The 25,231-nt window shown below is 47.4% G+C and overlaps 1 protein-coding gene across 1 annotated transcript in view; it reads right to left on the bottom strand.

Annotated features, from left to right (window-relative positions):
- The window catches only part of CREG1 (cellular repressor of E1A stimulated genes 1), a 192,052-nt gene that overhangs the window by 100,242 nt on the left and 66,579 nt on the right, over positions 1-25,231 (bottom strand). Inside the window, exon 2 of the mRNA XM_086935570.1 lies at positions 21,420-21,539. Coding sequence (XP_086791696.1) covers positions 21,420-21,539 — 120 coding nt within the window. The remainder of the gene's footprint in view (positions 1-21,419; positions 21,540-25,231) is intronic.

A 25,231-nucleotide genomic window follows, 5' to 3' on the forward strand; every position in this document is an offset into this window, starting at 1 on the left:
CAATATCTCCACTAAACCCTAACAACTCCCAGGACACTGGTCCACACACATACAATAAAATTATCAAAGGAGACTCAACTTTGACAGCTATGGAAACTCTGCCTTCAAATCAAATTTCAATCCTAAATGATCAGGCAAATAAAAATGATCTGGCAAACATCCCCCCGGCACCGCTTTGTCCAACAATTGCCCTCCAACATTCTCAATGGTCTGTACAAACTCTACCATCTCCAGCATCAAAGTCCCCACCAATAGTCCCGGACAATCTTGTAACCATCGACGGACTCCCAGCAAAGAAAAGGATATGCTCATATCAACCTAAGATTTACACAAAGTTTTTCTTCCTCAAAGACCTAGGGACAGTCATTTACTCCAAGACAGGGAACATTAGAGGCCTCCAAACTCCGCTTCTACAAGGTGAACCCGACTGGTGCCACATGACTAAGAGCCAAGTAGGCTCATCCCAACCAGACAGGGAACATTAGAGGCCTCCAAACTCCGCTTCTACAAGGCGAACTCGGCTGGTGCCACATGACTAAGAGCCAAGTAGGCCCATCCCAACCAGCCAATGTTTTCTTTCCATCTAGCAACGGGGCCGCCGCCGCTATATCAACATCGGCACCACCTGATCTAAGAAAAACAGGAGATTACACCTTCATAGCTGGCCAGGATTCTACTATCCTCAATTTCCCAGATAAGGGGTCTGATAGATCAATTTCCCCAAGAGATCGGACCCTACCAACCAAAGCCGTACCCCCCGAGCCAGCAACCGACCGACAATCAGTCAATCAGTGTGAGCCTCAACCCAGAAACCTCAGCCCATTACCCCTAGGAAGTCAAGTCGGGTTAACGGCCACTAAGGCCATGATCCATAGAGAGGAGGCAAGAGAAGATCTGCCTAATCTCCAACCAGTCAGCAGTTCCCCAATCTTATTGAAGGAAATCCAAGACGTATGCACGGAACCGCCATCGGACCTTAAAGGCCAAGGTAACGGGATCCTATCACCTCATCTGCCAGGCTCACCACTGACTCCAACTAAAACATCCCAACCGAACCTGAGCAGCATTAGTAAACAAACCACTCAAAACACTAGGCCAGCAGTGCCAACGGCATCCCAACGCTGCACCTTACTGCCGTTCAACGACTCCCAACCTATAAATAACTTTATAAACGATGACATGTCCTCCATAGCAGCACAGGAGTGGGAGGAATTAGTTGCCACTTATAACCTTAACCCATCTGAAGGGAAACCAACCACTAACGCCTCTACGAGATTAGAGGGGAGCAGCAATTTAAACAAACTAGCCCCCAAAACTGGACAACAATCCTAAATACCCTGCAATACTCACCTACTGCTCTGGACTTCCAGTCACAAATAATGGACTTACAGCTTTCTGTTTTGCAGTCAATGGCCAATTCTATTTCAGGGATCGATTGGAAAACATCGAAAATAAATGGTCTTATAAGGAGGGGCCAAGACGCCGTACTCGCAGCCCACCACCCCCATCACATTTTCTACCTTGTGACCCACTCTTAGACAAACTATCATCTTTACCATCGATGATAGGGGACTTGCTAAGCGACTTAAAATCAACAGCCCTTCAATCTTTGAAGCCAAAAACCTCCGACCCATTTCCTGTTCCTCCACCGATACCAACAGGCCCAGCGACTATCCAGCCGGGCGGCCAGAGCCCAGCAATTATTTTACCCTCAGCTCAAGCACCATCTCCCGGACTACCAGAAGCTGAGCCAACGACTAGCACTGCGATCACAGCTGAACATCCCCTCTCAATCCACTGCAAAGTCCCGTAGAAAGAACAAAAGGAAAGGAAGGAATCGGACGCTAATAGGCGCCAGACATAATACAGAAGTTCAACCGATCTCCTCCCCTTTACCAGCTACTCATGTCCGGAGTCTAACAATAAATGACCAACTATCTCCCCCGCACAAGGCTCCAGCCAGCACTCCATCAGTGTCCCCTCCACAGAGTGAAAAATCGACGGACAAGTCTATAAAGAAACTGACACCAAAAAAATTCAAACAGAAACTTTTACAATTTAAACCAATACAGACAGGCCAAAACTCTGCAAATATAAAAACTAAATCACCTAAAGACGCCTTAACAACAGGAAGACATGACACCCTCACGGTCATTGCCACAGGTATATTGCAACAGTCTGAATTGAAACCAATTAGCACACCCCGAAATACGAGGTTAGTCAATGCCCAAAGTGGGCATTTTCTCGACCCAGACTCAGCCTCCCCAAGTCACTCTCCTGAACAATTCCAACAGGACAACAAGAGTCCACCATCTGTTTCGACAAGAAAGCAGCATTTGAGTACCCAAACATCAATATTTTTTAACTCCCGAATATACATCTAGTCAAGTCACGTCAAGAAGATTTATATAGCGCGCTACATACCCATAGGGTCTCAAGGCGCTTGAGGAAGGGTGGGGAGTTACTTGTCGAATAACCACGTTTTGAGTTGTTTTCTGAATGCTAGGTGGTTCTGAGTAAGGCGAAGGTGAGTGGGAAGTGAGTTCCAGGTTTTAGCTGCCAGGTAGGAGAAGGATCTACCTCCCATGGTGGTTTTGTTGATGCGAGGTACAGTGGCAAGGGCTTGGTTGGAGGATCGTAGCTGGCGGGAGGGGGTGTTGAAGGAAAGTAGTGTGTTGAGGCATTCGGGTCCGATTTCGTAGAGTGCTTTGTGTGCGTGGGTTAGGAGCCGGAAAGTAATTCTCTTATTGATGGGGAGCCAGTGGAGGTTTTTCAGGTGACCAGAGATGTGTTCTTTACGCGGGATGTCTAATATGAGCCAGGCTGAGGCGTTCTGGATGCGTTGGAGTTTATTCTGGAGTTTTGCGGTGGTACCGGCGTAGAGGGTGTTTCCGTAGTCCAGTCGGCTCGTGACCAGAGTGTGGGTGACTGTTTTTCTAGTTTCGGTGGGGATCCAGCGAATTGTTTTTTTGAGCATGCGAAGGATGTTGAAGCAAGATGAAGAAACGGCGTTGACTTGTCTGTTCATCGAGAGTGAGGAATCCAGGATGACGCCCAGGTTCCGTGCGTGGTCCGTCGGAATGGGTGCTTTTCCGAGGGCCTCTGGCCACCAAGAGTCATCCCAGGCGGAGGGGGAGGTGCCTAGGATGAGGACTTCTGTTTTGTCTGAGTTCAGTTTCAGACGGCTGTGCTTCAGCCATTCGGCTACTTCTTTCATTCCTTCATGCAGGTTGGTTTTGGCGGTATTAGGGTCTCTGGTGAGTGATAGGATCAGTTGAGTGTCGTCGGCGTAGGAGATGATGTTGAGGTTGTGTTGGCGTGCGATGACCGCGAGGGGGCTCATGTATACGTTGAAGAGGGTGGGGCTGAGGGAAGATCCTTGTGGTACGCCGCAGATGACTTCAGTGGCTTCTGACTTGAATGGTGGAAGGCGGACTCTCTGGGTTCTTCCGGTGAGGAACGAGGTGACCCATTCCAGTGCTTTTCCTTGGATTCCGACGTTTCTGAGGCGTTGTAAAAGGGTGCTATGACAGACCGTGTCGAAGGCTGCGGAGAGGTCGAGGAGGATGAGGGCGACTGTGTCTCCATTGTCCAGTAGGGTTCGAATGTCGTCTGTTGCTGCGATGAGGGCGGTTTCAGTGCTGTGCTTGGCTCGGAAGCCGGATTGTGAGGAGTCGAGGGATTTGTTGGTTTCGAGGAATGCGGCGAGCTGGTTGTTGATCGCTTTCTCGATGACTTTGGCCGGGAATGGAAGGAGTGAGATAGGGCGGTAGTTTTTGAGTTCGGTGGGGTCAGCTGTGGGTTTCTTCAGGAGGCCGCTGAGTTCGGCATGTTTCCAGCTTTCCGGGATGGTTGCGGAGTTGAGGGAGCAGTTGATGACGTCTCGGAGGTGCGGTGCAATAATGGAGTCTGCTTTGTTAAAGATGTGGTGAGGGCATGGGTCTGTGGGGGATCCTGAGTGGATAGAGTTCATCAGACGGATGGTGTCCTCAGTGGAGATTGGCTTCCAGTCATTGAGGATGTTCAGGGGGGGTGGGGGTCCTGCGGGGGGTTGGGAGGGTTGGTCTTCGGGTCGGTTGTCGAAGCTGTTGTGGATGTCTGCAATTTTGTTGTGGAAGAATGAGGCTAGGGAGTCGAAGAGGGCTTGAGAGGGGGTGATGTCGTTGGAGTTGGCTGAAGGGTTGGTAAATTCCTTGACGATGTTGAATAATTCCTTGCTGTTGTGGGCGTTGTTATCCAGTCTGTCCTTGAAAGCGGCTTTCTTGGCATTACGAATTAGTTGGTGGTGTATGCAGGTGGCGTTTTTGAAGGCGTCCTTGGTGCTGGTGGTTGGGTCTTTTTTCCAGGCCTTCTCAAGGGAGCGACAGAGTTTCTTGGATTTCTTAAGATCATCGTTGAACCAGGAGGCCTTCTTGCTGCTTACTTTGATTTGTCGTTTTTTCAGTGGTGCTAGGATGTCGGCGCTGTTGGATAGCCATTGGGTGAAGTTGGTTGCTGCTTGGTCTGGGTTTGAGGAGTGGGCTGGGGCGTTTTGAAGAAGCGATGAGGAGATCTGGTCGATGGTGATTTTGTTCCAGTTTCTTTGCAGAGTAGGTTGAGGATGGTTGTTGGATGTGGGCTTGTTGTAGGTAAAGTGAACACAGCTGTGGTCAGTCCAAAGGAGAGCTGTGGTGTGGCTGAAGGAGATATGTTTGCTGGAGGTGAAGATGGGGTCGAGTGTGTGACCTGCGATGGGGGTGGGGGTAGTGACAAGCTGTTTAAGTCCGAGGTTGGCGAGGTTGTCCAAAAGGGTGGTGGTGTTACGGTCGTTGTTCTTTTCAAGGTGAAAGTTGAGGTCTCCCAAAAGGATGTAGTCCTTGGAGGGGAGCGCGTGTGGAGTGATGAAGTCTGTGATGTCTTCACTAAATTGTGGGCGGGGTCCTGGTGGCCTGTAGAGGAGGGTGCCTCTGAGTGTGGTCTTGGGGTCGATGTGGATTTGGAAGTGAAGGTGTTCAGAATTGGCGAGATTGATGTCTGAGCTGGTTGAGATACGGAGGGATTTCTTATGGACGATAGCGATGCCTCCTCCTGTGTGGCCTGTACGGTCCTTGCGAATGATTTTATATCCTTCCGGGATGGCAATGGTGATGGCTGGGGCTGATGCGGCGTTCATCCATGTTTCTGTTAGGAAGGCGACGTCCGGAGAGATGGTGTCTAGTAGATTCCAGAGGTCAATGGCGTGCCTGTGGACCGAACGGGTGTTGAGCAGGATGCATTGTAGGTTGTTGGGGTCGGCTATCTGTTGTGTGATCGTAGAAGAGGAGTTGTTCTTGGTGCCGTCGAACTTGCAGGAGTTACAGGAAAAGGGTCCATGGGTGTGTCCAGGGGCGGCTTGGAAGCAGGTGGAGGAACGGCTGGGGTTTAGGGCTAGGAGGGTGGTGGCATCGTAAGTAAACTAGAGGCAGGGACAATATACTGAACAGGGGAAACATACTAAGACTACTGCATTCATTACCAAATCTTACAAATATCAGCTCTACTGACCTCTTGCAAGTAGGGTTTCAGTCAAACACCGAGCCTCATCGCCCAGACATAACAAAAGCAACTTGGAACTCACTAGAGACAGCGCACAAAATCATGAATGAAGACGCAATGTTCCAGCAATGGGGGATTGACTTGAAACTCGAAAAGCAACCCTGTTATCTGACTCCTCTTTTACCCTCCATCAGACTTCAGCCTCAAAAAAACTCAAACTCAATATTAAAGGGAGCCAGGAGCAGCTCACCTGGGATGTTTCCGCGAAATTTAAAAATTCCTCGATCTGAACAACGCCAAAATCAAAGTAGTCATCTCTTGCTAACAACCGACCACAACTGGAAGTCAATTCAGCGTACAATCGTTACAACGACTGCTGACAACTGACAAAAAGGGCAAGTCCTTTCCAACCTCCCAGCGAGATGCAGGGATATAAGAATTTTCTCCTGGAACATCAATGGTCTAGCAAGCAAAAGGAATGACCCTGAATTTCTGCAATACCTAACCTCATTTGACCTTTTATTATTACAAGAAACCTGTGAAGACAAAGCTTTCGATCTCTAGGGGTTCACGTCTTGCTGTATTCCGGCAAACAAAAATTCAATCTTTGGACGTAGATCAGGAGGGCTGATGTTTCTCGCCTCTATACTGACAATAGGCGACATCGAGTCAATGGATTTCCACATACCTCCTCCAAGCGCCATCCAGGTGGTAAAGCTCTCACTCAGGCTAAAAAACCAGCCCCGGGAAGCAATTATAATTAAAACATACATCCACCCTAAACGGAAACAAAAATCGATGGACGAGTTGGCGAAAGTTCTAGAAAAAATAAGGGAAGCTTGGGTGTCTGACTTACTCATCCTGGCTAGTGACTTCAACACTCTCCTCATCAGCAAAGATCAAGATAGCGACCTCATCCAAGAACTGAATGCAGTATGGGGCGTGCTGCCACAAGGCCCAACAAAAAATAATAACTTAACGAAGCACTCCAAAAATGTACTTCGTCATCTGGAACAACTTAACCTTAGGGCACACGGCCGCTACGCCGAAGACGACCCTCCAGCAGCCACCTTTCACTCTAACACACACTCCTCGCATCTTGACTACATGTTCATGTCTCTGGATATGTTACGTTGGGTAACATCATTCAAAATAGATGCGAGTGACCTTAGTGATCATCTTCCCCTAGTGGCCGAAATAAGATCCAACTCGAAACTGGAAATTGAACCCCTTATTGGCCTAGACACAGAAGTCAGTTCAAACTTAAGGCGGCTACGATGCAACCCAGACAACATTGACTCTATTAGCTCCACTGCGAAAATCCTATTCTCCCAAGCCTCCGGCTCCTCAACCAAGCTGTCGGTCGTCTGGTAAAATTTAATCAACGCCATTAGGGAGAAAATGAGTAGTGCGGTGCATAACAACTCTCGCCAAGGGAAGGGGTCCTCAACTTGGAGACATTCATGCCCAGACATGAAAACACAAAAACGATTAATAAAACAAACCCTGAGACGTATGCGAAAGGACCAGGTAAACCACAGCCTCCAAGTGGTTCTGCGGGAAGCGAAAAAACAGCTCAAAAGGATGAAATGGGAAAGCCAGAAAGAAAGAAATGAAGATCTTTGGGTAAAACTTCTCTACGAAGGGAAGCAGAAAAACAGCTCTAGGTTCTGGCAAATGGTAAAAAGGATACAGAACCCTGACCACTTAGGACAAAATTCACATATATCAGAGGAAGTATGGACCAAATATTTATTGTCGCACTTCAATAATAATGACATCGCAGGAGACACTGCATTAATGTCTTACCCCAGCAGACATCAGACGGCAAATAACAAAGGGGAGACCCAACGGAGCACCAGGGCCGAATGGAATACCACTGCAGAACGGACGCTGCATTTGGGACCTTGCTGATTACCTTTCTTGCGGATCACCTTTCTCCTCCACCCCTCGCGGTACCCGCTCCGCGGGTCCCGCATCGCAAGGGGAGTTTGACCATCACCGGGGGCCACTGCAGAGGGACGTGCAAGGCGGAGTGGACTGAGCGAGGCGGGGCTGCGAGCGCGGGTGCTGGGACTCTGTTTCCCAGGAGCACCCGCCTGCCTGATTGTGACCACCTGGGCTGCTCTCCCCGACCCCTCCCCCCCCTAGTCAGTGATTACCATATCTGGAGGCCAGTTCTCCCGCGGCGCGGGAGGGCGCCGGGAGAAGCCCGGGACAAGCCCGGGACAAGGGCGGGACCGTCCTAGGCCGTCAGTGGCCGAAGGAGGCCGGGCTGGGCCCTCTCTCTTGATTCCTTCCCGCGCCATAACCAAGGAAATGCCCTCGCCTACACACCGGGAAACCCCCTCAAGGGATGGAGCCTCCAGCTCCGGGACTCTGGATAACTATTTCAAACCCAATAAAGGCGAGGCGGACATGGACGGTTCACTTGAGAAACGCAGGGCGGACCGCAGGCGCTCAATTGAATCTATAAAAAACAGGCCCTTGATCGACATCAGCCCCTTCCCCACCACCCAAGAGGGAGGCGTGCTACCCAGCAGTTTAAATATTTCGACACTAGAGGATTTCCCTGTCCTATTAAGGGAAATCCCCCCCACCCCAGGGATAGCGCTTGTACAAAACATAGAGCCTGTCCCCCCAGAGACCTCTCATTCTCCCGTCAACCTGGTAACCCAAATTCCACCTATCCAATTGGCCAATAAGAGCAAGCCCAAAATAAATGTAGTGGTGGAGTTACATAGGCCCCCACCCAGTAAACGTGCTCGGAAAACAACGGGGGGCGGGGGAAACCCAAAATATCCCATCTGGATTTTGGCAAGAAACGGCCAAATATTGCTCTATCGGGGAAGCATACGGAGATAGTGCCCCCTTCTAAGCTCTCAAACAACGGAACTACTGCCACCACCAAAGAACAAGAGGGTACTACGCCAAATCCAAATAATCCACTCTCTGCTAAGGGGAACATTGAATTCCTACTCCGCTCCCTTCTACAGCCCATCACCGACAGCTTAAAAAAGGTCGAGATTAGGCTTACCTTACTAGAAACTTCTCTTACCACCCTGAGCACTCTAGTAAGTAAGCAGACAAAGTTAGTGGAAATCCCTCCCCCGGCTGAGGAACCTTCCAAAGAAGATGCCGCAATTAATGCCAATAGAGCCCCCCCCCAGAAGCATGCCATCTGCTCCCCCTTTGCAACCCCTTATGGCCATTCAAATCCAGGCACGGCACAACAACCATAGCCCCAGACCTACTCATCATGCGGCTTTAACCCCACATAGCTCACAAATAGAGTCCTCTGGAACGCATCAAGGCCAGGTCAATGTTCCCCCACTCACGCCCGTTTGTCCAACTCTCAGACCCCGGAGGCCAGACCTTCCACCTGAGGCCAACAGATTAATGGTGGTTCTAGCGGGTGCCCCTCACTTAAGATCAGGGGAAAACGAGGATTACCAGTCACTCAAGAAAAAGGTAATCAAATGGCTCAATTGGAACCGACCTTTGCCTCCCCAGTATAATAACGAAATCATCATGGTGAGAAGGGTTCCATGGCTAGGGAAGACCAGGAAAACTATAGTGGGGGACTGTATCATGGTAACCTTTAAGGATCCAGGCACGGTTCGACATATTTGCAGAGGAATGAACCGTTCCCTGGATTCTACCATACAGACCCTCCCAGTATCTTTTTTCTTTCCCCCGATTCCTAAGCGTCAGGCCCCAATATACGATGACTGGACAAGGGTGGAACATAGACGTAATCGCAAAGGCTCTGTACAACCCCTGTATTTTCAACCACCGGATACACCTTTTTGCGATTTCAATCGCTTCAACTGTCTGGACGGCTTGGATGGGGTCGACTGACTTACTGCCTGTAAGACACCGTCAGGGGTTTTGGGTTCTCGTGGGTCGTTGGAGCATTTCACTTTGTCCTCCGGCCCAAGTTTTGGCCTATTGAATGACCCACCTGCCATAGATCACGGCGGATCCGAATTCTCTCACCTAGCCACTGATGGAGTAGTTGCTGCCGAGGGGATAACTCTGGTTCCCCTCCCTGTTGGCGAGGGGGAGAGGGGAGCCATGGTGCCATATGTAACTTATGCTGCTCTCGCTCCAGGCCTTGCAACACAAGAGGAGCCAGGACCTACCTCTTCCAACCCTTGTGTTTCGACACCTCCCACTTCTGAACATCTGAGGATAATATCCTGGAACATCGCGGGATTAGCAAACAAATTGGAAGAGCCGACCTGGGAAAAGTATATAGAAACTGGCGACATATGCATGTTCCAGGAAACCTGGGCTAGAGAGGACCATGGACACCAAGGCTACACATCATTCTTTATTCCAGCTAGGTGGGAAGGTAAAGGCCGCCCTTCAGGGGGCCTTGTGACATGGGTTGCTGTTCATCTGGGCTGTGTGGCATCACGGCTCCCATGTAACTCTGATGACATCCTGGTGGTCTCATTAACATGGCCAAACAAAGCAAACCTCTTGTTGGTTAACATCTATTCCAGGCCGATGGGAAAGGCAAAAGAATCACCGACTTTTAATGAACTCTCGAACTTTTTATCTGAACTGTCGACTGATTCATACTATGTGGTGGGTGGGGATTTTAATTCTCACTTTGAGCCACTCCCCGGCCTTCAGGAAGGGTTTTTATCAGATGAAGAAGCTAGGTGGGCAGTACCAGGGGTTGATGTTCCATCTCCGAAAGCTTGGACCCCATTAGCGTTGCAAATCATTGCCCTTACCTTAAGGTATGGAATTAGAGCGTGTAATGGGAGAGTTAAATCGGACATACCAGGTAAAAATACCTACAACCGCAGGGGAAGAGAGTCACACTTGGACTACATTCTGGTCCAACTAGCGAGGTGGTCAACTATACAGGATTTTAGGGTAATAGATAGGTTGGATAGTGACCACAATGCCCTTGAGTTAGATCTTGTTCATCCAGCACCTCAGGGCTTAGTGACCCAGGAAGAAGGGAACCACCCCACGCTCCTTATAGACAACAGTAGGAGAAGAATTAGGTGGGAGCATCTGGTCACAAAAAAGGACAAACTCCCACTGCTCTATGCAGAGATTACCCCTATCCTGGAAACTGTTGGGGACCTGGATAGTGTAGCAGGAAAAATAGATATAAGGAGCAAATTGTCTGATGCCCACAAGGAACTAATAAAAGTTGCGGCACCCCACTTCACATGTAAGGTACGAAAGCCAAGAGAGATGTGCCAAGGCAAAACACAATGGTACAATGTGGCCTGTAGACGGGCCAAAACAGAACTCCTCGGAGTAATAAAGGAGGGCAAAGGAGGGGAACGCCTTAAGCAATATAGGCAAGCCTATAAGAAACTTCTCGCCCAGGCTAAAATAGAATGGGAGGAAAACCAGTGGGAAGAACTCACTAAGGCCCTAGCAGTGCAAGATCAACGCCTGTTCTGGAGAATGGTGAACGGGGGATCAGGGAGTTTACATTCGGCAGTGGAGCCTAACATAGCTCCTGGAGTGTGGCAGGCCCACTTCCAGTCCTTATACAGCGCTGAGTCCGGAGAACTTCCTGTGTCAATTGAACCAGAAAGGCAGGGCTCTCAGGTGGACCAAATAACACTGAGTGAGGTCACTGCTGCCATTTCAGGCCTGGCTTCGGGGAAGGCCCCTGGGCTGGACGGGCTACCGGGAGACCTGTACAAGCAGGAGCCCACCGTCTGGGCGCCCTACCTCGCTGCTCTTTTTAATGGTATCCTCGGTGGGATGGAAATCCCTAGTACTTGGCTGGGGGCTGAGGTGGTCCCGATTTTCAAAAAGGGATCCCCCCTCCTCCCAGCCAACTACAGACCGATCAGCCTGATAGATGTAGCGCAGAAGTTGTTCGGCAGGGTTCTCCTGAATAGGCTTCAGGAATGGATCGAGGAGGCAGGCGCCCTCAGTCCATACCAGGCAGGCTTTAGGAAAGGGGTATCGACTGTGGACCAGGTCTTTAGATTGAACCTGGTGTTCTGGAAGACAGTGAGGTTCGAGGGTGGCAGTTTGTACACGATTTTCGTGGACCTACGAGCCGCCTTCGACCTCGTGCCCAGGGGAAAACTCTGGGTCATTCTGGCAGGGATGGGCGTACCACCAGACATCTTATTGACCTTGCAGAGGCTGCACCATAACAATTATGCCCAGGTGAGGTGTGGGAGGTCGGGGGAGCTGACTGACAGATTCCCCGTGGGCAGAGGGGTAAGACAGGGCTGTGTGCTGGCGACGACCCTGTTTTGCCTCTTTGTCAACGGGGTAATCGCTCATCTGAACGCCACCGACTACACAGATGCCCCCAAATTAAATGGCAACAGTGTGCCCGCAATAATGTTTGCGGACGACACACTGTTGGTATCTAAAACTCCCATGGGCATCCAAAGGATACTTGATGCCTTTGTGGCCTTCTGTCAGGACAGAGGACTGGAAATCAATGCCACAAAAACCAAATATATGGTATTGAATCCAAGCCCCAAACAGCGCCCGAATCCCCTGCTGGGAGCAGCACGGCTGGAAAGAGTAGCCACGTTTGAATATCTCGGCGTGACACTCAACGAAAATATGACCTGGGGGACCCATCAAACCAGGGCTAACCTTAAACTAGTACAAATTACCGGGGGTATCTCCCGGATGATGACCGGTTCGACCTATCGCCCATTGGGGGCCCTAATTCAGATATATAAAGCACAGGCCAGGGGGGCGATCCTGTATGGGGCTGAACTGTGGGGCCATACCCCATGTCAGAATCTGTCATCCACGGAAAACAGATTCATAAGACAAATTACCGCACTTCCTTCTAGCACCCCACTTCTCCCTTTGAGGCTTGATCTAGGGCTACGGCCTCTCGCCGACGAGATAAGTCTAAGACCCATTGCCTTCTGGCGCAGGCTTTGGAGCAGCGACGATCTCGCCGACTATAGGGCGGAACTGGTCGAACTATTAAAACACCCCAAGGCGCTCAGTATCCCCTGGGTCCAAAATATCCAGTCAACCTGCACAGATCTGGGGCTCCCCGAACTGTGGACTAAACCAGCAGATACAGCACCTAGAATCTCTAAGAGATTTCTGGCGAATCTGTATCATGAACACAAAAGGGTAAGGGCTTTAGCTACCCAGACAGAGGGATCCCTTTCTTCTAAATTCCTGCAAAATAAGGATCTCTATGCACTTGAAAAGGCTTTTGATCCCATATATCCCGTTCTCACTAGAAAGTTATTTCTCCAGTGGAGATATGGTACATTGCCTTTGCGCTCCTTTTCTAGCACCTGGTCGCAAGTCCCTTCCACTAAGTATTGCCCCCTTTGCGCTGACAAAGAGGAAAATGACTTACATGTGATCTTTTTCTGCCCAGCATATAAGGCAGCCAGAAAGTACTGGCTGCTGCCTTTGATTAAGAACTTGGGTGGCAGGGAATATATACCTATGTACAGGATTTTAAAATGTGATGTTTCCGGCCCAATCGTTTTTGCGCTTGCCAAATTTTTTACAAATGTATGGCATACGCGTAATCGTCTTTTAAAAAATGCTGGGTAGTCTGTAGATTGCTTTATTTTTAACATTGTTAATAATGGTTGAAGTGGATTTTTAAATCAGGCACTGATGTTTTATCAAATGTAACAGAATTTTTGCGATTTTAATGTATGTGCATCTTTTATGACCAAATGGTCGAAATAAAGATTGAAAAATGAAATGAATACCACCTATGCTGTATAAATCAGATGTAGACTTCTGGAGTGCATCTCTGGCATTAGTATTCAACAACACAAGGCTGGCCTTGTCTCTTCCTGACTCGTGGCACGGGTCAATCATCAGCCCGATCTATAACTATAGGAGAAAGAGTCATCCGAACAGTTATCGTCTCATTGCCTTGCTAGACGTAGAAGCAAAATACTTTGCAGGACTTATCCTGGAGGAATTATCGTTATAGGGCCTCTGAAAACGCCATCATCCCACTTAACCAAACGGGTTTCTGCAAAGGTCAAGGGACCACAACTAACATCATGGCACTGTCCCTCCAGATGGGTGCAGCAAAAGCAACCAAGTCATCTTTATTCCTCACGTTCATTGATTATACTGCTGCCTTCGACCATGTGGACCGCAACAGACTTTAGCAGAAACTATACCATTGGGGTATTCCGAAACGTCTCCTAGACGTCCTAATACTGCTCCACTCCAATACTTGGATTAAAATTAAACTTGGGTCAGGTACACATCTTTCGAAGCAGATAAGGACGACAAAAGGACTAAAGCAGGGGTGCTTATTAGCACCCATCCTATTCAACCTTTTTTAGCGGATTTACCCACAGAACTAGATAAATGCCGCAACCATGCACCCAAGCTAGGGAAAATCACCCTCTCAACCCTGTTATACGCTGACGACCTGGTGCTGATAAGTCGCTCGCCAACAGGTCTTCAGCACCTCTTGAAAGCAGCCTACGCCTTTTCAGCAAAGAATGCCCATCAAATAAATTTCAACAAGTCAAAAGGTCATGACGGTGAATTACAGCAAACAAAAGGAATCCCATCTGGCACGTGAAAGGGGAAAAGCTTGACCGCGTAGCCACATACAAGTATCTGGGTGTTCTCCAGGACTTAGATAATACGCTTAGGGCACAACTTCATTCCATCCGAGGGAAGGCCACAATGACTTATCTGGCATTAAAATCATTAAAGGCCAAACTCCCCGATCTCACTCTCAAACCCTTCCTTGAAGTCCTGCATGCGAAATTACAACCAAGGCTCACATACAGGAGTGAATCTCTTCACGGGAAGGACGCTGCACTGCTGGACACAGCCAACTCCTATAGGGCTATTTTTAATCTTCCTAAATATGTCTCTCCTGGCCAGATCCGTTTAGAATTTGGCCTCTTCAAATAAACACTAGAAAGACGGAGTGCGTACGTAGCCAGTTGGCGCAAGATTCGCAATGCAGAAGCAGACTCCCTAAATGCCAACATTTGGGACGAGTTACCCTGGCATTGTAATTTGTTGCATAGACTACTTATTCGAATCAATTAAAGTTCTAGGTTTGACTGACACATGGGAAACGGCTATAGACCTCCTGTCCTTCAAAAAAATTGGCAAAAAAAATCAGCACGTATTATCTCAGTGATTGAAGACAAGAAGGACTTAGCAAACAGAGCACATGGATGGACAACCCTGGGCGACTATGGTAAAATACAGCCACAAGCATACCTCAATACCGGGATGAAAATAACAGCCAAAGAAAAGTTCTTAAAACTACGCCTGGGGGTAATCCCGATACTGCCACACCTCCCCCCGTGGGAGAGAACACACTCTTCCCAACAGTGTCGTCTGTGAAAGTCCGGTAAGGAGGACATTGTTCTTGTGATTTGTATATGCCCCAGACTAAGGGATTTGAGGTCTAACCTTTTGCTACCATCTTTTAAATCACAAGCTGTTCGGACCTGCATGCAGGCAGTCAAACTATGCTTTAACGCCAGTAACATCAAACTGAACTGCCAGGTTGTGAAGTTCTTTGACTTAATAAGAAAAAGACTTAATAGTGTTTGAAGTCCTTAGGACAACATTGAATTGACCCCAGTAAATCTTGTACTTTTTAAGTTTAATTACATATTGTTTTTAATGTTCCTACTGGAGTTTTATATTTTTGTAAAGATTTTAGTTAATCATGTACAAAATAAAACATTACTTACTACTTACTATTACACTAGACATGCTTCCCGATCAACTTTCCAGCCTGCAAAACTCTAACTTAATGTAGCTCAAGAAAGCAATATATAGAACACTACGGAGGCTCTGGAGAACAGGCACAGACTCCCACCATCCAGAAGGAGGTAACAACTAAAAACAAACAAGAAAAAGGTAACCTGGCAGGCAAAAAGGGAAGTGGAGGACAAGTTGTGGGCCAAGCTACTAGATGACTCAAAGAAAAAGAACAGCGCGATATTCTGGCGTATAATAAATAGCTTACAGAATCCAAATGTACTTAGAGTTAATTCACATTTAACAGAAGCAGCCTGGGAAAATCACCTTTGGCAACACTTTAATACAGAGCCTGAAGGATTTACGATTGGGAATCCTAGACCCAGGTATATTTCCGGGGATACATTGCCTGATCAAACCAAATCACTAGCAACTGATTCTTTCACATTTTCAACCAAGAAGATTAAGAACAGGATAACAAAAGGCAGACAGCCGCTACAGACCCCAACGGGATTCCAACAAACCTGTTTAAAAAAGACCTGTACTGTTGGGTGGCTGCATTATTACAACTGTTTGAACAGATCTCCGGGGGAGAAAGCATACTGACTTATTGGAGGGCGTCCATCATACCCCCAAATATACAAGAGAGGCAGTAGGAACAAAGCAAAAAGCTACAAGCTGGTAGCATTAATAGATAATAATTATAAATACTACGCCAGATGATCTCAAAGATAGGGTAATTGAAAAATCAGCCATCCCATCAACCAGACGGGTTTCTGTAAGGGCATGGGAACTACCACGAACGTATTTGCACTCTCCCTTTTAACAGACGCTGTTAAAGCTGCAAATGTACCACTTTACATGTGTTTCATCGACTACTCAGAGACTTTCGATAATATAGACCGGAAGAAACTTTGGGTTAAACTCAATAAAAGAAATATACCACCTGGTCTCTTAAACCACCTGATCCTCTTACATATTGAGACCTAGGTCCAAGGGAAGCTTGGAGTTGGTGACTGCCTGTCCAGAAAAATACCAACCACAAAGAGCCTGAAACAAGGGTGCGTGCTGGCCCGACTCTCTTCAATCTTTTTATGGCAGATTTATCCACAGAGCTGGATAAAAGCAAATCACACTCCCAAGGATGGACAGGCTTTTACTTTCCAACTTATTTCAACATCTATTAAATGTTACCGAAAGTTTCTCTGCTAACAATGGTCTAAGTGCAAAAAAACGATGGATTTAGGCCCAGATCTCTGTACTGGGGTGAATGTATGACATTGTTCTGCATTCTGTCCATCAACTGTTGTTTTGCATTTGTCATCCCAAGTGGGATGGGTATGCTCAGACGTGAGTCCCATGCTCTCCAAACCACTGGAGTCAAGCTATCCTGGCTGAAGACGGCTGATAGCCAGAAACCGGTCCTAGGATGCTTGATTCCGGTCCAGGAAAGTCATGGCTTGGCAGTTCGGGCTGGACTGTTCCCATGAGGCACAGGGTCAAGGCTGATCTGCATATGGCCATGTCTGACCTGGGGTGGTGTGGAGTGCAAAAAAACGATGGATTTAGGCCCAGATCTCTGTACTGGGGTGATTGTATGACATGGTTCTGCATTCTGTCCATCAATTGTCGTTTAGGTTTCGCCTATTATCATTCGCTTGCGAATGTAATAGGCGAAAATTCAAGGGCTCGATCGACTCGTCAAACCACTGCAGTTTCTTCACAGTGCATGTGAGTCACGTGACCACAAAAGCGGGTCACGTGACCACACAAGCATGAGCATCTCCCTAATCCGCAAACAGCACACAGAAAACCCCGCCCCCATCCGGCTTCCCTCTGCGCATCTGCCTGCCACACTACTCCTCCCCTCGCTGGCATTCCCACCCCCCCCACCAGGCTCTCCCGCCCCCATCCGGCTTCCCTCCATGCATCTCCCTAACCAGTGCTTGTTTTTAAAGGCAGGTTAAATGATCTGCCCAGGACCACAGGGTGTGGAACTGACGCCAAGACGCTTGCCAATTGCCGTTGGCATGCACAGCTGGCAGCGTCCGATTGCTGTGGCATGACATGTCTGCACTCACCCCCTTACTGGCCGTGCGTGAATCATGCTTCTACACAGTTCCAGCTATGATCACTGCACATATGTGGACCATTTCAATTTTTCAATGCCCTTGGTTCTGTCTCTTAAGCATGGCAGCGTCCGATTGCTGTGGCATGAATGCCTGCACTCACCCCCTTACTGGCCGTGCCTGAATCATGCTTCTACACAGTTCCAGCTATGATCACTGCACATACGTGTACCTTTTCAATTCTTCAATGCCCTGGGTTCTGTCTCTTAAGCCCTGGCCTCTTATACGTCCCTCTGCCCTCACATGTGGCCCTGGACTGACTGTCTCTGAATTCCCTGACTCCAGACTTCACACGCTGACTGCTCTTCAGTTTCACGTTGCAATGTTGAAATTCGCGGCTTCCTGCGACGGCTCCGGGCTGCATATGGAAAGCCCCTGATTGATTTTTACGCATGTGTTTTGTTTGCCCCCTCACCTCGCCCGCCGCAGCAACCCCCCCCCCCCCCTCAAGACACACGAGAGGGGCAGAAGTGCCCAGGAATACACATCTGAGCGCTCCAGTGTTTGAGGAGTAAATACGGCGTCCCCAGGTAGAGGCAGATATGCCAGGGCTATCTGTTAGCACAGGGTCATAACGTTTCAATTTACTGCATGGTTGCGGGACTCAAGTGTGCAAACACCACACCGGTTACACTTCCGGTTACATTCTACCGTGGGCGCACATAGTGCTGGGATGTAAAGCCAGCTGCATGCCAGCGTGACTCCGCACACAAGGCAGGAACGCTCAGGTGGGCTGCAGTTTATGGGGCGCGAGACCGCATCGAGGCGCTATCTTATTTCCATAATGCAAGATGCGGTTGGATGCAGTGAATGCATTCCTAGAAATTAGTTTGGTACCTTCTAAGAGCCACTCTGCAGCTAAGGGTTACCAAGCCATGACACAAAATGGCGCAATTCCAGCACTGTGTGAGCAGCATTATTGGTCAGGGATTTTCTGACACACCTCTAACAGTTTCACTTCAATGTGAATGGTTTGTAGTGATATTGGAGGACGGGCAATTTAATTGACTGGAGATTGCACTATTACTTTACGGAACGCGAGGAAGGATTTCGGGACGGGTGACCCCCACTGAAGTGAATGGGAGACATTTCTATTTTGTTGGAGGGTAACAATGAGTCGAAGCACGCCAACACCCTCGGGTGAGTGGAGAGTTACGGTTGCCACCTCCTGCCATGCCAGACGGGCACAATGATCGCAGACATTAGATAACATTTGACAGTCTAATGTCTTCTCGGAGTTTGAGTTTGGTTTGCTGCGACTGGAAACAAATAATGTACACACCTTAAAATGGTGATTTGTAACATAACAGGACAGGAGTCTAGAAATGGTTCCTCGTCAAATGAACTAGGTGGCAAATCTTCTGGGCAGCTTCATAATATGTATTTCTCTTCTAGATAGCGCTATATGTCTGCTTAGCCATGCGATAAACCATGTAGGCACAGGCGAAAGAAAAATACAATGCATGTATATGCCTGCTTTCTCGAATCTAGGCATCCAAGCATGGATCTATGCTAGGCAGGCCTAGAAGAACATTTAACACTCTTTTTAAAATCTTTTTATCTGTCCTTGTACTCGCATTCAGGGGTGCAAACTCAAAATGAAACCTTGTGAGTATCGAACAGCTTGCCTAAGAGGACCTTCCATTGGGGGACCGGCAGGTATGCATGAAGGACACGCTGAGCGTCCAACTGCTCCTGGCGGTGAGGGGCAGACCCTCAATTCGGGCTCCAACAGCGTTTATCGGAGGCCCTCCCTTTTCAATTGTCTTGCAAAAAGACTTCATTTGCCCATTGCATTCAAAATGGAGGCTAATGACTCCAGGCGACTTCAACACCAGCGGGTACACACTAGACTATTTGCTTTGAATGAAGACACTCTCTCGTTCTGCCTCTTTCTATCAAAGAGGCATGGTTTGCTTTTGTTAAAAACAAATGCGTCGAAGGGTCATCTCCCTGTGTGCTCTTCAAGGCCCCTCCACAAATTATAGGTCGAAGGAGATGCTCCTGGCTGCCTCCTTTCTAGCATTCTCATTTCCCTGGACCTACAAGTTCCTGTTATTGGATCCCATCCCCTGGTTTGGAAGAAAACACAGCTGCTCTTAGAGTGGAGTAGCCCCCCCCCCCACTCCGCACTTCCTGAGCTGTTGATAGCTGAGCCCCATGTCCCGGGTCAGAATGAGTGCTGCGTCCAGTCATCATAGGTACCATTAAATGTGGGCAATATAACACATTAGTTGGGGTGTACTTTGAGAAGCTGCCCAGAAGTGGCTCGTCCACATAGATGATCACTCAGGGCATCAAGATAAGCAGTGCAGACATTTTGAGATTTTTTAAAACTTTTTTAGGTGAATTAAAAATGTAAAAAAATGTATAAAAGAAACGGTGGAGGCATTGATAACTTGGTTCTCCCAGGGTGCCAGTTACTAGCAGCTAGTGTACAGCCACCCAGGAGGGGCTCGGTATTATCAGACACAACCTTTCTATATTGAAATGAGCTCAGGGGCATGATGCAAACCCCTGCAGACCCTATGGAACCACGGATGCTGACTCTTATGTGGCGGTAGGGTGGGGAGGGATGTGTAGCAAAAAAAAAAAAAACAAGCACTGGCGTTGCCAATAGGTTTCGCATTTGGAAAGTTGGAGCTATTGGTTTTGTAAATGACATAAAAATATTTATATATTGTTATTGACAATGCCAATAACGATATATAAATATAAAATGTAATTTACAAAACCAATAGCTCCAACTTTCCAACTTGCTTGTTTTGCATTTGTCACCCCGAGTGGGATGGGTATGCTCAGACGTGAGTCCCGTGCTCTCCACACCACTAGAGTCAAGCTATCCTGGCTGAAGACGGCTGATAGCCAGAAACCGGTCCTAGGATGCTTGATTCCGGTCCAGGAAAGATATTGCTTGGCAGTTCGGGCTGGACTGTTCCCATGAGGCACAGGGTCACGGCTGATTTGCATATGGCCATGTCTGACCTGGGGTGGTGTGGAGTGCAAAAGAACAAAGGATTTAGGCCCAGATCTCTGTACTGGGGTGAATGTATGACATTGTCCTGCATTCTGTCCATCAATTGTTGTTTTTGCAGGTGCAGAAAGCGTACCATGGTTGAAGGTGGTTAAAAAAACTCCTGCAAAAGCAATGGGGTGGGAAGAAGTAATTACTTTTGGGACCAAACCTTTTACCAAATTGTCAGATCCAACCAAAGGTCAATAGCCTTCCTCAACAGGCTGAATCCTAGGAAGGTCCCCACTGGTCACCTCCGATGGACAAGTTACGTCATTGAATGTGTGCCTCTATTAACACGTCTCTACAGAGCAATACAAATACATGTATGTATAGAAGGCCCTTTATTAGGGTCAACAAAAAATATAATTAAAGAGTTTTTATATGGTAGAAAAACGTAGATTGTGATGACCTAGAGATGAGGCAGTTCATGTATGCCACTTAACGGAATCTTAAATGAATCTCACTAATGTTCCTAAACTCTCTTTACACGAAGGAGAGTTGTGCCTGCCAAAGTGGCATGGGGATGACATTGTGTAAAAAGCTAAACAATGCCACAATTCCTGATCACCTGAAAGTAATATATATATTTTTTTTACATTATGTTAACACATTCTGCTAGCCCAGTTACTTGAATCACAGTTTTCACAAAAAAAAGTGACTTACAGGTTCGGCTTTCCCTGAATGTTGCCGGCTCTGACTGATGCATCATAACTTGAATGAAGCAATGTTTTAATGGACCACTGCTATATAGACTGGAGGGAAATGGCACGGTTTATGCTGTGAAAGACAACGTTTCTGCCTGTTTTAAAAAAAGGTTTCTCATAGAAAGAACTCTGAGTCTTCTTAGAGGCAGACAGGCTTGCTTGCTTCACTCGCTGCATTTCAGATCAGGTATTACACCAAGCTATGGGTGGTGTCCATGCAGACAATGGGAGGAGCCAGTGGTGGAAGAATGGCCATGTAAGTGGTGGAAATGGGAGGCACCTTCCTAAAGACAATTTAGGGTCTATGCAAATGCATTAAAACATGTTTTTTCATAAATGAAGCATTGTACATACCGGGTTAATGGTTCCAGAGAGGATTATGCGGGTGCACAGAGGACTCTGAGGGTCGTACTTCTCTTTCTTGCAGTAATTGGTCTGTGCCAAGGACATAGTCAAGGAGGCAGCTGGGTTCGCCTGGAAGAAGTAAGAGCAACGATATTGGATAGGATTTTTACAAAGCCATTTTGCACTTGAAAACTCCATAGGGAGCAATAACCTGCTTTAGGAGTGCAAAACAAGATTTATAACTCTGAACTCTGCAACATTATGGCTCTGCATCGCAAGCAGGAAAGACATCTCTTCTTCGCGCATTGTAATGACGTGTTAATGCTTTCCGCCCTCTGCTGTGGTCACAAGCCATTGCATACCAATACCTCACAGGAAGTGATATCCCTTCACATAGAAGGAGGTGTCCATGAGAGACAGCTTTCATTTTGTTTAGGGCATCAGGGGAGCAGACAGCGGTCGTGGGAATCAGTCCATGCTACGCCCAAGGTCCACTGCGTCATGCTGTTTTACTTTTCAATTGCAGACCCATGTCCCAGTGACTGACAAGTGCTACAATGTCGGTATTTTTAGGTCGAGCCTAACAGCGCACATGCGCTGCCTGCAAGACCTGCTGTAATCAATAAAACCACTCAATTCCCCCTCCTACTTACCATTGGTGCACTCCAGCATCCTTCTTTTTTGCTGCCTCCAGTCTCGTTCCCGCTTCCCTTCGAGGCGGCAGCACACCAGTAAAGTACAGTGTACATACTCTTATTTAGTATGTTCCTTACTGTTCACTCTTTGTTTGCTTTCCCTCACTTCATTTATTAGCACGCACCTGCTTCTCCGACATCACGCTTCATGTTTAGTGCAGTACGGTTTTAACAGTGGTACTCCATTTGTTGAAGCGCACACCGCCCCTGAAGTAGTCCGCCTCACTCCTGCGGCACCCTGCTTCTCCGGCACTGCACTTTAAGCTTTGTACAGCAGGGTGATAGTAATTAATACATGTTTGTTTTAGAAAAACTGCGCTTAAATAAACATATATTGTTAGCACCGAGTGGTCCAAAACATGAAGTGCGGTAAACTCCAACACCAGGCTGCATGTTTTGGACACACGGTGCTAACGATGCTTGTTTTTTAGTGGATGCGGTGTCAACTTCATGTAGTTTTCAGTTTTTTTCCCTCTCCATACTGGGCCAACCCTCGCCCTCCCTTACTCCATCCGCTGTGCCTCTGCGGCACACGTGGCGCTCCCTCTCGTCCAGTTGTAGTTAGTGCTCCTGAAGCTGCCCAACATCAGCCTTGACCACTTTCAGGCCCACAGCCTGGCCATGAATGAGAGGGGAGGAGGAAGAGCAAGGATCCGTGAACCTCCTCAAGGCGCGGGTCAGGACCAGATTAAACAAAAATTTAGACAAATGGAAGAGTAAATTACCCGCATGGAAGAGTTTTGTGGCTATATCAGGTGTTGTTTTTATTTATATTGAATACATTAACATTTTAAAGAATTTTTTTGATTATTTGAGGCCATTTCATATGGTAAATACCCCACCTCCCCCCCCCACTGCTTGAACCCAGACTGAAGCGGGAACTGTGTTAATTAAACAAATGTGTGGATGCTTATTCCATTGTTCCACCTCACGCCCCCATCCATGCCATTTGTGTGGTTTATTTTTTTAAGCTGGGTCTCTGAACAAGCCGACGGTAGTTAAAACAGGTGAAGCAGCTCGTTCTGTGTGGATCCCTGAATTTTTTATAATTGTGTCACACTATTTTTCAATCTCATAACGCTTCAACTTCCACTAAGGTACACTCGTCCACCAACTCTTGCCTCAACCCCACAGCACTCCCTCCATGACTCGGAAGACAGAAGACCTCCAGTCATTAACTAGGAGGCGGCACACATCGGTCATCTAAAGTCCACATCACCAAAGGCCTCAAGCAAGGGTGTGTGCTTTCCCCAATATTGTTTAATTTGTATATGGCGGATCTACCAGGCATATTAAACACTTGCAATTCCCATTCCCCGAGGCTGGGAGGGAAACCCCTGAGCAACCTTTTGTACGCAGATGATGTTGTGCTACTGAGCCATACCTACATCGGCCTCAAGCAATTATGAATTCAAATGCATAGTTATGCCACGGAAAACAAACTAAAAATAAATTTGAGCAAAACTCGCACTATGTCAATAAACATACACAAAAAGCCTCAGAAGATTTGGACACTGGGCGGCCAAAACATTGAGTCAGCTTCGGAATACAAATACTTGGGAGTCATCTTCGACCAAGACGGTTCATTCTCACAGCAAAAGCTGGAAGCAAAAAGGAGAGCGTCTTGTATTGCCACCACATTAAAAAGCAAAGCTAACCAATTAATGGGACCAATTCTGACTCCTTATCTGAAAATCATCCAAACTAAGCTACTACCTTCCATCTGCTATGGCAGTGAGGCTCTACGTGGGAGAGATGCCAAGAATCTGGAATTAGCCTACCAAACAATGTTTTCGCTCCCGTCCCATACATCGCCCGCCCAACTCAGGCTGGAATTTGGATTACAAAAACAAGCTCTTGCAAGACAGGGAGCTTATATTATCTGCTGCCACAAACTTCGTTCTGCTACTACTAACACTTTAAATGTGCTGCTATGGCAAGACATACAAAGCAGGGACATACCTCAGGCAAGATCTTATCTGAAGACCGCCTTGGGGGCTACTAAACTAACCGCGATCTGGGATATGCAACTCGGCCACAAAGCGTTCAAAAAACTGGTTTGGAAAACTGTCAAAACTCTTTCACTACTAGAGAATAAAGAGTCATTTACTAAAAGAAATCATGCATGGATGACCATAAACTCATATAAATCCCTGACACCACAACCATACTTCAGCCAGGGTTATTCCAAGACAATAAAACTGAAGTTTTTGAAATACAGACTAGGGGTCTTGCCTACTAGAGAGCATTTTCCACCATGGCTCAGGAGCAATGGCCACACAGCCTGCACCTTCTGCAATACAGAGAAGGGCGATATACTTCATATGACTTGCCTCTGCCAAGAGTTTAGGCCAGCACGCCAACAGTTCTTAAAGGACCAGCTTAAACAGGTAGGAACTCGCACCAGAAGGCAAGCAGTGCTGGCTTGTCTAAACCCTGCAAACACAAAACTGAACTGCAGGTATGTAAAGTTCCTTGCGCTAATTGAGCAGAAACCGCCAAAAAACATTACACAGTAAACATATAGACGCTAATCAGAACTCAATGATACCTGCTCCTACCTAAAAGTAATGCATCTGGACATTAGATTGGGCTTTTACTGTTTGCTCTTTTAATGACGTTTTAAAGAAACAACTTTTCTTATGATATTTTAATCTGTTTTGTAAAATGTTTGCACTGGTTTTAATTAACTATGCACAATAAAAATTACCTTACCTTACATTACCAGTCATTAACTGAGGATTCAAACGTTATGTACCCTGTTGGCGATTAAATTATGTTCCCTTCTGGCACATCCACTTTCCCTTCTGCTTAGTGGCTTTGTCTACACAATCCTTGTAAGTATGCAACCCCCAATTCTCAATTGTGGCATTGTCCCTATCAGGAGTTCAACAAGCCAGGTTTTGTTGATCCAGTGCGCATTTGATATTGGGACTGAGAAAAGGAAAAACTTCAGTGCTGGATGGAGCCTCAATTAAACAGGTCAACCGGAGCAGAGACAGAGTCCAAAGGTGCCACTGTCTGCTCTGGATTCGGTAAAACTTTGTGCTCCTACTCTCTGTGGCTTCCCTTTTAACTTCTCCCTTTGTCTGCATAGCCCAGGATTGTTTACATTTTTGATTCTAT

Source organism: Lissotriton vulgaris, chromosome 8 (assembly GCF_964263255.1).
Source record: "Lissotriton vulgaris chromosome 8, aLisVul1.2, whole genome shotgun sequence".
Lineage (NCBI taxonomy): Eukaryota > Metazoa > Chordata > Amphibia > Caudata > Salamandridae > Lissotriton > Lissotriton vulgaris.